Below are 15,894 nucleotides of genomic sequence, written 5' to 3'. Positions count from 1 at the left end.
AAAATTTAATTACCAAAGTACATATAGCTCACCAGATACAACCCGAGATTCATTTTCCTGCGGGCATCCTCAGCAAATCTATAGAAGGGTAACTATAACAGGATCAATGAAAGATCAACCAGAGTGCAGAAGACAACAAACTGCAAATGCAAATATAAATAAATAGCAATAAATAATGAGAACATGAAATAACAAGATAGAGTCGTTAAAGTTAGATCATTGGTTATGGGAACATCTCAACAGATGGGCAAATGAGTGTTGTTATCCCTTTTGTTCAAGAGCCTGATGTTGGGATTTATTTAAAGATACAAGAGCACAAAAACAGATAAGTAGCATTAAACGCAATTGCAGGAAACCTTTAATGGCAGGATAAGGAAAAGTGAGCCAACGTGATAGTCTATTCGCACAAGTCCAACCCAACAAGGAGATCCCACCGCCTTATCATTGACAAACAGAACACCAGGAAGTGATAATGAGATTGGTTAATGCTGACATGCCGTCCATCCTATCATAGATAACGTCTTTGTTCTACACACCCAACCACCATCTTAGAACATAGAATACTACAGATCCTTCAGTCCATGATGTTGTGCCAACCTTCAAACCCACTCCAAGATCAATCTAACTCTTCTCTTCCACATACCCCTCCATTTCTCTACCATGGGTGTGCCTATCTGAGACTCGTTTAAAAGTCTCTAACGTTTCTGCCTCTTCCACCACCCCTGGCAGGGTGTTCCGTGCACTCACTATCTATAAAAAATTCAAGACCAACTGCATGGAGATGCTGGGGATTGAACCTGATGCCCCATACATGCAAATCATGCAATCTTCCACTGAGCTACTGTACATCCCCACTTCTTCTGTACCAACGAAAGCTGTTGTATCTTCCTCCCCCACCCACCCACCATCCCCCTCACCTGGTTTCACCTTTTACCTGCCAGTTTGTACTCTTTACACTCTCTCCCCCACCTTCTTATTCTGGCTTCTTCTCCCCTTCTTTTCTGTTCTGATGAAGGGCCTCGGCCCGAAACATTAACTGTTTATTGCCCTCCACAGATGCTGCCTGACCTGCTGAGTTCCTCCAGCATTTTGAGTCTTGCTCTGTGTGTCTGTCCCTCTCTCTCTTCTCCAGTTCTGATGAAACGTGGACTGTTTTGCTTTCCACAGATGCTGCCCGACCTGCTGAGTTCCTCCAGCATTTTGAGTGTTGCTCTGTGCGTCTGTCTCTCTCTCTCTCTCTCTTCCCCAGTTCTGATGAAACGTGGACTGTTTCTCTTTCCACAGATGCTGCCCGACCTGCTGAGTATATCCAGCACTTTCTGGAAAGGGGTGTTACAGCTGACCTCAAAACCTTCAGTAGGGTCATGGGGGGGTGGAAGGGCAAAGGGCAAAGAGCACAAATCCGCCAACTTGGTATCTGATTATTTTCTAGCATTCCTTGTTGGACCCGGAAACCCGTTGCCCTGTTCCACAGCACAGTTTGTCCACACACCACAAGTCCTCAGTCATACAGCACAGAAGGCCATTCAGCCCACACATCCATGATGACCTTCTTCCCACTAATCCCATTTGCCTCTGTCAGCACTGTACAATTCTACGTGTTGACTATTTTAAGGGTCTGTCTAATTGTCTCTTAACCACAGTAATTACATCAGATTCCATTACCACTAGTAACACATTTCAGATAGTGACCATTCATCACAGGAGCCAGCCTTCCCTCCAAGGCTTCTGTCTTACACTTCTTGCTGCCTCTGTAAACAAGCCAGCATAATCAAAGACCCATCCCATCCCAGATATTCTCTCTTCCCCACCATCAGGCAGAAGATAGAAAAGCCTGATAGCACGTACCACCAGGCCACTGGGGCCATGCTGACCATCTATCACCCACTTACCCTAATTGTACATCTATCCCATTCATCTCTGATATCATTAAGTGTCCCTATCAACTACGCTCCACCCTGATTCCAAATTGGGAAATTGGTTTATTATTGTCACATGCACCACGGCGCAGCACTGTAGCATAGATCTCCGTAGAGATCGTTAAGAGAACCAAATTTCTTGCTGTTCACCTGTGGAGAATCTCACCTGGTCCCTCAACACCAGCTCCATAGCAAAGAAAGCCCAGCAGTGCCTCTACTTTCTGCGAAGGCTGAGAAAAGTCCATCTCCCACCCCCAAGCCCCACCACATTCTACAGAGGTTGTATTGAGAGCATCCTGAGCAGCTGCATCACAGCCTGGTTCGGAAATCGCACCATCTCGGATCGCAAGACCTTGCAGCGGATAGTGAGGTCAGCTGAGATCATCATCAGGGTCTCTCTTCCCGCCGTTACAGACATTTACACCACACGCTGCATCCGCAAAGCAAACAGCATTATGAAGGACCCCACGTACCCCTCATACAAACTCTTCTCCCTCCTGCCATCTGGCAAAAGGCACCGAAGCATTCGGGCTCTCATGACCAGACTATGTAACAGTTTTTTCCCCCAAGCCATCAGACTCCTCAATACCCAGAGCCTGGCTTGACACCAACCTACTGCCCTCTACTGTGCCTATTGTCTTGTTTATTATTTATTATTATTTATTGTAGTGCCTGCACTGTTTTGCGCACTTTATGCAGTCCTGGAGAGGTCTGTAGTCAAATGTAGTTTTTGTATTGCTTCATGTAGCACCATGGTCCTGGAAAACGTTGTCTTATTTTTAATATGTTCTGTACCAGCAGTTATGGTTGAAATGACAATAAAAAGTGACTTGACTTGATAGCGGTTAGCACAACGGTTTACAGTACCCACCACTGCCTGTAAGCCGTTTGTACTTTCTGCCCGTGACCACGGAGGTTTCCTCCGGGTGCTCCAGTTTCCTCCCACAGTCCAAAGACCTACTAGTTGATAGGTTAATTGGTCATTGTAAATGGTCCCAAGATTAGGCTAGGATTAAATTAGGGGATTTGCTGGGCAGCGTGGCTCAAAGGGCTGGTAGAGCCTGTTCCACGCTGTATCTCAGTAAACAAATAAAACCTTGTTTTCCCTGCTACTCATACAGATCATTCTGTCACAACAGTGCACTGAGGTAGTACACGGGAAAACAGTAACAGAATGCAGAATAGAGTGTTACAGTTACAGAGAAAGTGCAGTGCAGGCAGACAGAATGGTGAGTGGTCAAGATGAGGTCGATTGCAAGGTGAAGTGCCCACCTTATCGTACCAGGATACACTACTGCCAATTTACTGTGGAAACCCACAAGCCTTTGGGACGTGGGAGGAAACCAAAGCCCGTGGAGGAAACCCAAGTGGTCACAGGGACAACGTGCAAACTCCACGCAGACAGCGCCCGAAGTCGGGTTCGAACCGAAGTCTCTGGAGTTGCCAGATGGCAGTTCTACTGACTGCTCCACTGTGACTCACCCAAGGGCTCGTTCCTCAAGTGTGTGTGCCTGGAGAATGAAAGCTCGATTGCGTAATCGGTGTACTGTACACCCATCACCAAACCACACAAGAGAAGTAGACCGCCCTTTCTGCTTCCTTCTTGAGCCTGCTTTCACCGCCCCTCCAAGCAGCACTTTGCAGATCATCGCAGTCTCATTATTTACGTAGTACTTATTCAGAGATACAACACGGAACAGGTCCTTCAGGCTCAACGAACTGCACCCCCCAGGAAGCCACCTACTTAACCCCAGCCTAATCACGGGACAATTTACAATCACCAGTTAACCTACGAACCACTACACCTTTGGACTGTGGGAGGAAACCCATACGCACTTAGGAAGAAAGTACAAACTTTCTTAAAGAGGACGCTGGAATTAAACTCCGAACTCCGATGGCCCGAGCTGCACTAGTGTCGTGGTAGCTGCTACGCCACCACGGCATCCTATTCAGTCTCTCTGGCTGATCCTTACCACCGGCCACCCGCAGGTTTCCCCAGGAGGGCGGCACTGAGTTCCAGTATTGAGTAGAGCAACAACTCAAGGGAAATGCTGCAAGATTAAGTTAGGCCGTATTGCTAAATCTGGCAACCACATGCATACGCAATGGAGATGGTGCTGCAACGCTGCTCGTACAGATCAAATCATTACACAGAGCACTGAACTAGAACAAGGTAAAACAATAACAATGCAGAATAAAGGGTAAAAGCTACCAAAAAAGTGCAGAGCTACACACACAAATGTTGGAGGAACTCAGCATGCGAGGCCGCATCTATGGAGGTGAATAAACAGTCAACAATTTGGGCCAAGACACTTCGTCAGGACTGGAGAGGAAGGAGGGGAGGAAGCCAGAATAAGGAGGTGGGAAGAGGGGAAGTAGGACAGGTTGAAGGTGATAGGTGAAGCCAGGTGGGTGGGGGAGGGGAGATGAAGTAAGAAGCTGGGAGTTAAAGGGGAAGTTAAAGGGCTGGAGAAGAAGGAATCTGATTGGAGAGTAGAGAAAGTGCAGTGCAGGAAGTGCAAAGTCATAAGGAGGTAAACTGCGACGCCAAGAGTCTAAAAGAGCTTGTTAACAGTGGGATAAAAGCTGTCCTTGAGCCTGGTCGTACAAGCTTTTTGGCTTGTGTGCCTTCTGTACTGGGGTGCAGGGTGGAGATGCGTCTCTACCAAAGAACGTGAAAGGAGATCCTTCCCTCGGCTAGCCTGCTGGTCACCCTTGGACAAGGTGTAGCACCTGCTAAGCCCCCCGGATCAGGGTCACATGAAGCCATGGGAGCAGGTGGCAGACGGTCGTACGAGCAGCTGGAGCACATCACAAGTCCTGGTTATGTGACCGCTGACGCCAGGCAGACAATCTCTGCAGAGTATTGATAATGGCTGGGGTCACCAGTCCTGTAAAGAAGCTGCCCAGAAGAAGGCAATGGCAAAACACTTCTGTAGAAAAATTTGCCAGGAACAATCATGGTAATGGAAAGACCATGATTGTCCATGACACACGACAAGGCCCATAATGATGATGTCATATGACACGGCACATAATGATGATGATGACCTTCTGCTACACCTGTGACAATAACAAACCAATACGGGGGATGTGACCTTCCCTCTGTCAGAAGAGCTGATGCCTGCACGCTGTTCAATTCCATTTACAAAAACTCAGCTGATGAAGCACATGAGGGCTGTTTACTCGTGCTGTGAACTACATGTACTTTGAATGGAATTTTATTCACTTATTTATGGTAATATTTTGTTTTCTGTGCTGTGTGTGATATATGCATTGTGGGTGCACCGTGGCCTGGAGGAATTTGATTGTACATATGTACAGACAGATTGATTTATTTTGTATTAATTGAGATACAGCGCGGAACAGGCCCTTCTTGCCATGGCACCCAACAATCCACCGATTTATTCCTCTTCTAATCATAGGACAATGACCAATTGACCCACCAACCTGTAAGCGTTTGGACTGTGGGAGGAAACCGCAGCATCCGGACAAAAACCCACACAGTCACCGGGACAGCTTACAGGCAGCGGCAGGAATTGAACCTGGGTCATCTGTATTTTCAAGTGTTGTGCTAACCATTGCGCTACTGTGCAGCTCCAATAAACTTGAACTTGACTGCATGCAGGAAGGCCTAGATTACGTTCAAGCATGGGCTGGCAAGTGTTATGCCAGCAATGACCACCTCCAGTGAGGGAGAGTCTATCCACCTCACAGTATAGTACTGCACAGGTCTACAATGTTGCACCGACTATTGACCTAATCTTCAGATCAATCTAACCCTCCCCTCCCATTTCTGACCAGCCCACGAACCCCTGAGCACTGCCTCCTTATTCCTTCCACATCCCGGAGAATGAACAAAATCATAGGTAGGCCCTTTGGCTCATAATGTTGCACCGAGCTTTAACCCACTCGAGGATAAACCTGGGTATTGGCCCATGGCATAAAAAAGTCATTGGGAACCCCTGAAACCCTTCCCTCCCACATGGCCCTCCATTTTCCTACCAACCATTTGCCCGTCTAGCAGTCTCTTAAATGTCCCTACAGTGAGGAGAAGGGGAAGGGGGAGCGGGGGAACAGAGAAAGTGAACTGGAGGAAGCAGGAGGCTAGGAGGTTGGGGGGGGGTAGTGAAAAATAATGAGGGTTGGGACACAGAGTCCTGTGTCACAGGGTTCTATAGTATGGAAAAAGGCCCTTTGGCATAAACTTTGACCCATGCCAACCAAGATAGATTTAAATTAATCCCACTTCCCAGCCTTTGACCAACATCCCTCTAAATTCTTTGGAACAGAGGGGGGAGGATGGAGTGGGACTGGACGCAACAGCCCTGTGTTGAGTTCGGAGAGGTGTGTGAGTATGTATCTTACCCAGAGAGGGAGTAACGGGCAAGGGCTAGGACTCAGGTGATCGAGGTCGACAGAGGTGTGGGTTACAGGCTGCTTCTGTACTCGCCCGGTGTGTGAACACAGCATTAAAGTACCTGCCTACAAGGACATTGCCAGAACTCAGGACCCGAGTTATAGGGAAAGATTAGTTTAGAACCTTATTCCCTGGAGTGTAAGAGAATGAAGGGAGATTGGACAGAGGTACACAAAATAGAGGGGTGTAGATAGAGTGACTGCAATCAGGCCTTTTTCCACCGAGGCTGGGTGGCACTAAAACCAGAGGTCATGGGTTAAGGGTGAAAGTGAAATGTTTAAGAGGAATCTGAGCAGGAAGTTCTTCACTCAGAGGCTGGAAGCACAGAGGTGGTGGATGCGGGTTCCATTTCAACATTTAAGAGAAATTTGGACAGGTACCTGGGCGGGAGGGGTATGGTCCCAGGTGCAGGTCGATGGGACTAGGCAGACCAATAGTTTGACATGGACTAGATGGGCTGAAGGCCTGTGTCCATGTTGTTTCTATGCTCGGCATTGCCTACATGTGGCACACTGCTTGATACTGTCACCTTCACATGTTCACTTACAGCATCTGTGGAACACAACCAGCTGATCCGCGCACACGGGGCAAGAGTGTGGAAAACCCCCTGGCAGCCTGGCTCCCCACCCACCCTGTCCTGCCTCTCCCAGCCCATCTGACTGGACCCAAGCCCACCCATGTTAGGCCACATTTCGAACACCACGGACAGTCTGGTTAACCGCTGGAGGAGGGATGTGGAGGCTCTGGAGAGGGTGCAGAGGCAGTTCACCAGGCTGTTGCCCGGATGAGAGGGCAAGTGCTTCAGGTCAGTGCCCAACATGGGAGGTGGTCAGTAAAGAAGGAGGGGGTGTGGAGGGGAAGAGTGGGGTGGGGGAGGGAAAAGATGGAGCAGAGATGGGGTAGGGGGTAATCAATGGTGTGGGGAGGGAGGAAGAGATTGAGCAGTACGTGGTAGAGAGTGGAAGGGGTGGGCGGACATGGAGGGGTGAAGGACAGGGGAGGCAGTGGAATCGGGGCAGGGCAGAGAGTGGGGGGAAATTGAGGAAAGGAGAGGGGGCAAGTAATCGCTGTCCTCACAATCCAAACCCACACACACCCTTCCCTCCCTTCACCCCACCCCCAGAATAAACAACAACCTGCCAGATGGAACAAATACTGAGCAGCTGTGTTGATAGAGGCATGGTCCATGTTCCTGATTAAGACCCCCTTCCCCCCCAAACCTTAAATATTTTGAGAAGAGGGTGGAAGGGGGTGAAGCAGCCCTCAAAACAGGTTGGGGCAAAAGTTGCAAGATGGCTAGGGAAAGTTTTGGGGTAACTTTGTTCGATGTTCTGTGGGGCGAGCCCATCCCTGGTTGGGAGATGAGCAGATCCCTCGGGGGGGAGGGATCGTTCCCTCCCCCTGTCTTGGGACGCTTGGGGCGGTGGGGGGGGATACAGTCACTCACCTGGGTTTCTTGCTGCTGTCCTCGTAGGCGGCGGCCAGTGGGAGAGTGAGCTGCCCCAGGAACTTGTCGAGCCCCATCAGCGAGCGGTGATGGACGGTGAGCTGCAGCTGCAGGGCGGCGCCGGTCTCCAGCCAGCCGGGCGGCAGATCGAAGCAGCACTCCTCCCTCCAGACCGGCTCCAGGCTCCGCTCCACCACCCCCGTGCAGAACCGCTCCTTGCCCAGCTGAATGATGGTGAAGGAGTCGCTGCTGCCCTGCTTGCCCTTCGCTCGCAGTGCTCTGGCCCGCAGCACCGTCACCTGGACGCGGCTGGGCGGCCAGTACTGGCCCGCCGACGCCTCCGGGCTACCGGCCATCGCCTCCGGAGTGTCCGCTACCCGCGCTCCAGTCCCAGCTGCCGCACCGGGAGCCGCCCCCACCCCGGGGCCGCTGACGTCAGGCGGGGCGGGGAGACCGCACCGGGCGGACACTACATGCGGGGAAGGTGCTCTGGCCGGCTGAGGGTGGGGAGTTTAATGACAGGGGCACAGGAGAATAACAGAGTGCACACTGAGAGAGAGGGAAAGGGGGATGAGAAAGACATGGGGAGGGAGAGGGAGAGGGAGACTGTGGGATAGGGAGGGAGGGAGAGGAAGAGTGTGGGATAGGGAGGGAGGGAGAGGGAGACTGTGGGATAGGGAGGGAGGGAGAGGGAGACTGGGATAGGGAGGGAGGGAGAGGGAGACTGTGGGATAGGGAGGGAGACTGTGGGATAGGGAGGGAGGGAGAGGAAGAGTGTGGGATAGGGAGGGAGGGAGAGGGAGTGTGGGATAAGGAGGGAGAGGGAGTGTGGGATAGGGAGGGAGGGAGAGGGAGTGTGGGATAGGGAGGGAGGGAGAGGGAGTGTGGGATAGGGAGGGAGGGAGAGGGAGTGTGGGATAGGGAGGGTGGGAGGGAGAGTGGGATAGGGAGGGTGGGAGGAAGAGTGGGATAGGGAGGGAGGGGGAGTGGGATAGGCAGGGAGGGAGAGGGAGTGTGGGATAAGGAGGGAGATGGAGTGTGGGATAGGGAGGGAGGGTGGGAGGGAGAGTGGGATAGGGAGGGAGGGAGTGTGGGATAGGGAGGGAGGGGGAGTGTGGGATAGGGAGGGAGAGTGGGATAGGGAGGGAGGGAGAGGGGGATAGGGAGGGAGGGAGAGGGGGATAGGGAGGGAGGGAGAGGGAGAGTGGGATAGGGAGAGTGGGATAGGGAGGGAGGGAGAGGGAGAGTGGGATAGGGAGGGAGGGAGAGGGAGAGTGTGGGATAGGGAGGGAGGGAGAGGGAGTGTGGGATAGGGAGGGAGGATGGGAGAGGGAGAGTGGGATAGGGAGGGAGGGTGGGATAGGGAGAGAAGGTGGGAGAGAGACAGTGGGATAGGGAGGGAGGGTGGGAGAGGGAGAGTGTGGGATAGGGAGGGAGGGTGGGAGAGGGAGAGTGTGGGATAGGGAGGGTGGGGGGAGAGTGGAAGAGGGAGTGTGGGAGAGGGAGAGTGGAAGACAGGGAGAGAGCGTGGGTGGGAGAGGGAGAGTGTGGGATAGGGAGGGAGGGTGGGAGTGGGAGAGTGTGGGATAGGGAGGGAGGGTGGGAGAGGGAGAGTGTGGGATCGAGAGGGTGGGGGAGAGTGGAAGAGGGAGTGCGGGAGAGGGAGAGTGGAAGACGGAGAGAGCGTGGGTGGGAGAGGGAGAGTGTGAGAGGAGGTTGGGAGGGAGAGAGGGTGGGGAGAGGGAGTGTGGGATAGGGAGGGAGGGAGGGAGAGGGGGATAGGGAGGGAGGGAGAGGGAGAGTGGGATAGGGAGAGAGGGAGAGTGGGATAGGGAGGGAGGGAGAGGGAGAGTGGGATAGGGAGGGAGGGAGAGGGAGAGTGTGGGATAGGGAGGGAGGGAGAGGGAGTGTGGGATAGGGAGGGAGGATGGGAGAGGGAGAGTGGGATAGGGAGGGAGGGTGGGATAGGGAGAGAAGGTGGGAGAGAGAGAGTGGGATAGGGAGGGAGGGTGGCAGAGGGAGAGTGTGGGATAGGGAGGGAGGGAGGGAGAGGGAGTGTGGGATAGGGAGGGAGGATGGGAGAGGGAGAGTGGGATAGGGAGGGAGGGTGGGATAGGGAGAGAAGGTGGGAGAGAGACAGTGGGATAGGGAGGGAGGGTGGGAGAGGGAGAGTGTGGGATAGGGAGGGAGGGTGGGAGAGGGAGAGTGTGGGATAGGGAGGGTGGGGGGAGAGTGGAAGAGGGAGTGTGGGAGAGGGAGAGTGGAAGACAGGGAGAGAGCGTGGGTGGGAGAGGGAGAGTGTGGGATCGAGAGGGTGGGGGAGAGTGGAAGAGGGAGTGCGGGAGAGGGAGAGTGGAAGACGGAGAGAGCGTGGGTGGGAGAGGGAGAGTGTGAGAGGAGGTTGGGAGGGAGAGAGGGTGGGGAGAGGGAGTGTGGGGGAGGGAGGGGATAGGGAGGGTGAGAGAGAGGGTCTAATGACAGGGAACACAGGACTGTGATCAGAAAATAATAGTGAGAAGGGAAAGGGAATGAGAGGGGGTGGAGGGTGGGTGAGAGAGAGAGTGGGAAAGAGCGAGTTTAATGACAGGAGCATAGGAATGTGATCAGAAAAAAATAAGCAACACACACAAAATGCTGGAGGAACTCAGCAGGCCAGGCAGAGTTCTATTGAAAAGAGTACAGTCAACATTTTGCGCCAAAACCCTTCGGCAGAACTGGAGAACAAAAGCTGAGGCGTAGATTTGAAAGGTGAGGGGAGAGAGAAACGCCAGGCAATGGGTGAAACTTGGAGGGAGAGGGATGAAGCAAAGAGCTGGGAAGTTGATTGGTGAAGGAAAAAATGAATTGCACACTGAAAGGGAGAAGGGAATGATTGAGAGAGAGAGGAGAAGGAGGATGTGGGAGAGAGAGAGGAAGATAGGAAGCGAGTGAGGGGAGGAAAGGAGGGTTAGAGTTGAGAGACGTTACAGGAATGTGATCAGAAAAGAACAAAATGTACATTGAGAGAGGATCTTGGGGCGGGGTTGGAGAATGTGGGAGAAAGGGAAAGGGGGATAGAGAGAGGGAGATGGAGGGAGAGAGAAATAAAGAGGGGGGGATGAGAGAAAGAGGATGAGAAAAAAGGGGAGAGAGGATGAGAGAAGGGAGAGGAAATACAGTGAAGAAGGGAGGGTTTAATAAAAGAGGGTGCAGGAATGTGCTCCATCCAATGGAGTACAAATGGGCAGAGTCAGTTGGGAAGAGTTTAGTAAAACAGGCCTTGGGAATGATGGGGGGGGGGCGGGAACAGAAACAGAGTGAATAGAGGGAGTGAAGTTTATAATAGCGATGGCAGAAATGAGAGAGATACTGCTTCACCTGTTAAATTCTTCAGCAGAATGCTGTTCCAGGTCCAGGGAGGGAGAATGAGAGAGGGAGAGAGGGGAGAGAGAAAGACTCTCTGAGACAGAGGGTGAGACACATAGTGAGAGAAAGAGACAGAAAGACAGAAGGAGAGAGAGAGAGAAAGACATGGAGAGAGGGACAACGAAGGAGAGAGGAAAGGGAGAGAGAAGGTCAGAGGGAGGAAGAAAGAGGGAGAGAGAGGATGGGAGAAGGAGGAGAGAGTGAAAGGGAGATACAGTAGATGAGAGGAAGTGAGAGATGGTGTAAAAGAAAGGGTGAGAGGTTAAAGAGACAGACGGAGAGAGAGTGTATGTGAGAGACGGAGAGGGTGAGAGTATGAGAGACAGAAAGATGGAGAGAGTGACAAGGAGGGAGAGAGGCAGAGGCAGAGAAGAAAGGAACAGGGGAAGCTGCCAGGGAGATAGAGTGTGAGAGAGGGACAAACAGATGGGGAGAGAGGGGGGAGATAAAGACAAAAACAGGGAGTGGGAGATAGAGAGAGCGTGAGTGTGTGAATGTGTGATACTGATAGAGAAATGGGTGAGTGTTGACTGGTGGAGAAGGAGAGTCGTTGATGAATGGAAGGGGTTGAGTAACAGACGGAGCTGCAATTGAAATTGTTTTATGCTTGTCACATGTACTGAGATACAGAGGAAACCTTTGTCTTGCAGGAATGTGTAAAACAGAGCGAGTAGGACTAGTGATAGAGAGAGCACAGAAAATCAGAGAGAGGGCATTCTGATGGGAGGTGAGTAAAACTGTAAGACATAGGAGAAGAATTAGGCCATTCAATCCGTTGCATCTTCTCTGCCATGCCCTTAAGGTTTTCGTCTTTCACCCTAACCCACAACCTCTGGTTATAGTCCCACCTAACTTCAGTGGAAAAAGCCTAGTTGCTCTTACCCTATCTGTACCCCTCATAATTTTGTATACCTCTATCAAATCCCTTCTCAATCTTCAACATTCTAAAGAATACAGTCCTAACCGATTCAATCTTCCCTGATAATTCCGGTCCTCCAGACCCGGCACATCCTTGTAAATTTTCTCTGTACTCTTTCAAATTTGTTTACGTCTTTCCTGTAGGTAGGTGATTAAAATTGCACACAGTACTCTAAATTAGGCCTTACCAACGTCTTATACAAGTTCAACATAACATCCCATCTCCTGTACCCAGTAGTACATTGATTTATGAAGGCCAATGTGCCAAAAGTTTTCTTTACAACCCTATCTATCTGTGACGCCATTTCCAACAAACTATGGACTTGTATTCCCAGACCCCTTTGTTCTACCACACTCTTCAGTGCCCTACCGTTCACTGTGTAAGACCCACCCTGGTTGGTCCTGCCAAACTGCAACACGTTGCACTTGTCTGTGATTGTAAACCCATGTGCACATTTCCACCAGCAAAGGGCTTAAACATAGAACATTACAGACCCTCCCACTCCTGGTTTAACTTCCCAAAGTCCATCACTGCACACTTGTCTGAATTAAATTCCATCTGCCATTTGTAAATCATCAATCATTAAAGCATGTACGAGCCCTTCGGCCCAGGATGTTGACCCAACCTTTTAATCTACTCAAAGATCAACCTAATCCTTCTGTCCCACATGGCTCTCCATTCTTCTATCATCCATGTGCCCATCTAGGAGTCTCTCTAATGTATCTGCCTCTACCACCACTGCCGGCAGTGCATTCCACACATCCACCACTCTGTTTAAAAAAACTTACCCCTGACAATCCCCCCCCCCATACTTTCCTCCAATCACCTTAAAATTACGCCCCCTCGTACTAGCCACTTTGTCCTGGGAGTAAGTCTGTAGTTGCTGTTGTCCCTTTCCGTGCCCTCTGGTGCATTAGGCAGCAACCCTGCTGTTTCTTTAGCATTTTTGTCTGTTTTTTCTACTAGGCCGAGTTGCTAGCTCGACACTCAACCCAGCACAGATGGAAAACGTGCAAGGAGCTGGCTGGTTTCGAACCCAGGACCACCCAAAGTCCGGTATGGATACCACTACACCACCAGCCGGTTAAGTCTCTGGTAGTCCATTTGATTTATTTTCAAATAAATCTAGTTTTCCATCTTTAATTACCTGGCAGATAGTGTCCTCTGCCATCTGTCAGAGAGCTGTCTCATGCAACACACACTGAATACTGGAGGATCTGTGGGTCAGGCAGCATCTCGGGAGGGAAACGTCGACAGGCAACAGGATCAGGACCCATTGACTGACTCAGCAGATCAGGCAGCATCTATGGATAGAAATAAACAGCTGACGTTTTGGGCCAAGACCCTTCATCAGGTCAGGAAAGGAATGGGGAAGATTTCAGAACAAAATGGTGGGGGTGGGGAAGGTGATAGGTGCAATCAGGTAGGAGGGGGAGGTTTTTCTTCCTAATACCTTCCAGCTTTTTACATCACCCCCCCCCCCGCACTCACCTGGCTTCACCTATCACCTTCTAGCTTGTCCTCTTTCCCCTCCCCCCACCTTTTTATTTTGGCATTTTCCTCCTTCCTTTCCAGTCCTGAAGAGTCTCGGTCCAAAACATCGACTGCTTGTTCATTTCTACAGATGCTGCCTGACCTGCCGAGTTCCTCCAGTATTTTGTGTGTCTTTCCGTGTGGATGCAACAAAACTAAAGCAAAACTTTGGACCTTTCCCTGTTTCCCCTTGTGCCTCAGTGCACTGGTATGATGAAACGGTCTGTATGCATGGTATACAAAACAACGTTTTTGTAAAATAGTATTTTAATAAATAAACCATTTATCAGTTTATCAATCTCACGATTATCAGTCAAATACATAGGAGCAGCTAGCTCCAGAGATGCAGGTTCAATCCCGACTTCCACTGTTGTCTGAGTGGAGTTTGCCCATTCCCACTGTACAGTGATGGGGCCAGTGAAGTTATTTATCCCCTTTGGTTCAAGAGCCTGATGGTTGAGGGGTAGTAACTGTTTGCTGAACCTGCTGGTGTGAGCCCTGAGGCTCCTGTACCTCCTTACCGATGGTGTCTGTGAAAAGAGAGGATGACCTGAGTGGAGGGGGTCCCTGATCATGGACGCTGCTTTGCTGCAACCTATGTCTTCGGTCTGTGAGAGCAAATTGGAGCACCCGGAGTAAACGCACAGGGTCACATGGGGGGAGCTTACAAACCCCTTGTAGTGGCACTGGAATGGAACGAAGTCCATAAAGACCCGAGCTGTAACCGCGTCACCCTAAGCACTATGCTACCTGGCTACCCTGCCTACTGATCATTGTTGTGTGTGTCCCTGCTGCCCACAACCCCTCTGGACTCAAATCAGCAAACACTCCCCAGAGATGGCCATTTCCACTTTATTTTAAAATCACAATGAAACAATATTGTAGGTGATGTGCTCAGTGACCACTTTCTCCGTCTGAGATCAGAGCCTTGTCTCGGTGCCTCTTGTCCCATCCCTTGACCAGCAACCAGACAGAACTGTGACACCCATCGCTAGCCTGAAACTTCCTCCCATTCTATCCCACAGTGCCAAAGGTGACAGCTGATGCCATTCCTTTAGGGTAAGGTGTGCTGATTGGACCAGAACTCCAGAGCAAACAGTGATTGGATTGGATGAAACATCAGCTCCCAGTGACTGGTGTGTGGGATAGTTGGGGAATGGAAGCATCGGCACATTTCGGGGAAAATGCCTTCAGGCGTGGCCTCTGTTTTGAACATACCCAGCTGCTTTTACCCTCCTGCCCAGCTCCCATGCTGGGGGAACTGTGAGCACACTCCAGAACTCAGACTGTTCATACCCAAAGACAACCCAGAAGGAGGTAAAAACAGACCCAACACGTTTCACGACAGTGAGGATAGGAATAGAGTGGGTGGCAGATAAATGCGTGGCTGAAGAATTGGAGTGGGGGGTAGGGATTCCGGTTTTTGGATCATTGGGACCTCTTCTGGGACAGATGTAACCTGTACAAAAGGGAAGGTTTGCACTTGAATCTGAGAGGGACCAATACCTTGAGGGCAGGTTTGTTAGAGCTGTTGGGAGTGGTTTAAACTAATCCAGCAGGGGGATGGGAGCCAGTATGACAGAGCTGAGGATGAGCCAGCAGGTTTACAAGTAGATGATGTAATATGAAGGTGCTGTATTTAAATGCACTGACCATTCAGTATAACGTGGACAAACTCTTGGTGCATTTACAGGTTGGTCGGTATGACGATGTGGGCATCACTGAGTCATGGCAGAAAGAAGGTCATAGTTGAGAGCGTACTGTCAAAGGATATACTTTGTATTGTAAGGACAGACAGGAAGGCATAGGCGGTGGTGTGGCTCTGTTGGTAAGAGATGGAATTCTATCTTTAGAAAGAGATGACATGGGGTCAGAGAATGTTGAGTCTTTGTGGGTGGAGTTAAGAAACTGCAAGGGTAAAATAAAACATTATGGGAATCATATATAGGCCTCCAAATAGTAGTCAAGATGCAGGGTTGAGATTGCAAAGGGAGCTTGAAAGAGCATGTAGTAAGGGTAATGTCATCATTGTAATGGAGTCTTCAATATGCAAAAGAGATTGGGAAAATTGGGTTGGTGTCGAATTGCAAGAGAAGGAATTTGTTGAATGCTGACTAGATGGCTTTTAAGAACAGCCTGTGATCAAGCCTACTTGGGGAAAGCCCATCTTAGATTGGGTGTTGTGTAATAACCCTGACCTTATTAGGGAGCTTAATGTAAAGGAACCATTAGGATGCAATGATCATAATAT

The 15,894-nt window shown here is 50.5% G+C and overlaps 1 protein-coding gene and 1 long non-coding RNA gene across 2 annotated transcripts in view; one reads left to right on the top strand and one right to left on the bottom strand.

The window, feature by feature from the left end:
* LOC134345859 (rab11 family-interacting protein 1-like) overlaps positions 1-8,428 on the bottom strand; it is a 105,025-nt gene extending 96,597 nt beyond the window's left edge. The window contains exon 1 of the mRNA XM_063047175.1: positions 7,787-8,428. Within this exon, the coding sequence (XP_062903245.1) occupies positions 7,787-8,142 (356 nt within the window). The 5' untranslated portion in view covers positions 8,143-8,428. The remainder of the gene's footprint in view (positions 1-7,786) is intronic.
* A 1,929-nt stretch (positions 8,429-10,357) lies between these two features.
* Positions 10,358-13,433, top strand: LOC134345860 (uncharacterized). Its single transcript, XR_010017781.1, has 3 exons — positions 10,358-10,534; positions 11,842-11,918; positions 13,077-13,433. It is a non-coding gene; the product is annotated as an uncharacterized LOC134345860 (long non-coding RNA).
* Positions 13,434-15,894: the final 2,461 nt, after the last annotated feature.

Source organism: Mobula hypostoma, chromosome 4, assembly GCF_963921235.1.
Source record: "Mobula hypostoma chromosome 4, sMobHyp1.1, whole genome shotgun sequence".
Taxonomy (NCBI): domain Eukaryota; kingdom Metazoa; phylum Chordata; class Chondrichthyes; order Myliobatiformes; family Myliobatidae; genus Mobula; species Mobula hypostoma.
Note: the sequence above shows the minus strand (reverse complement) of the source record. Positions and strands in the feature narration are given on the sequence as shown.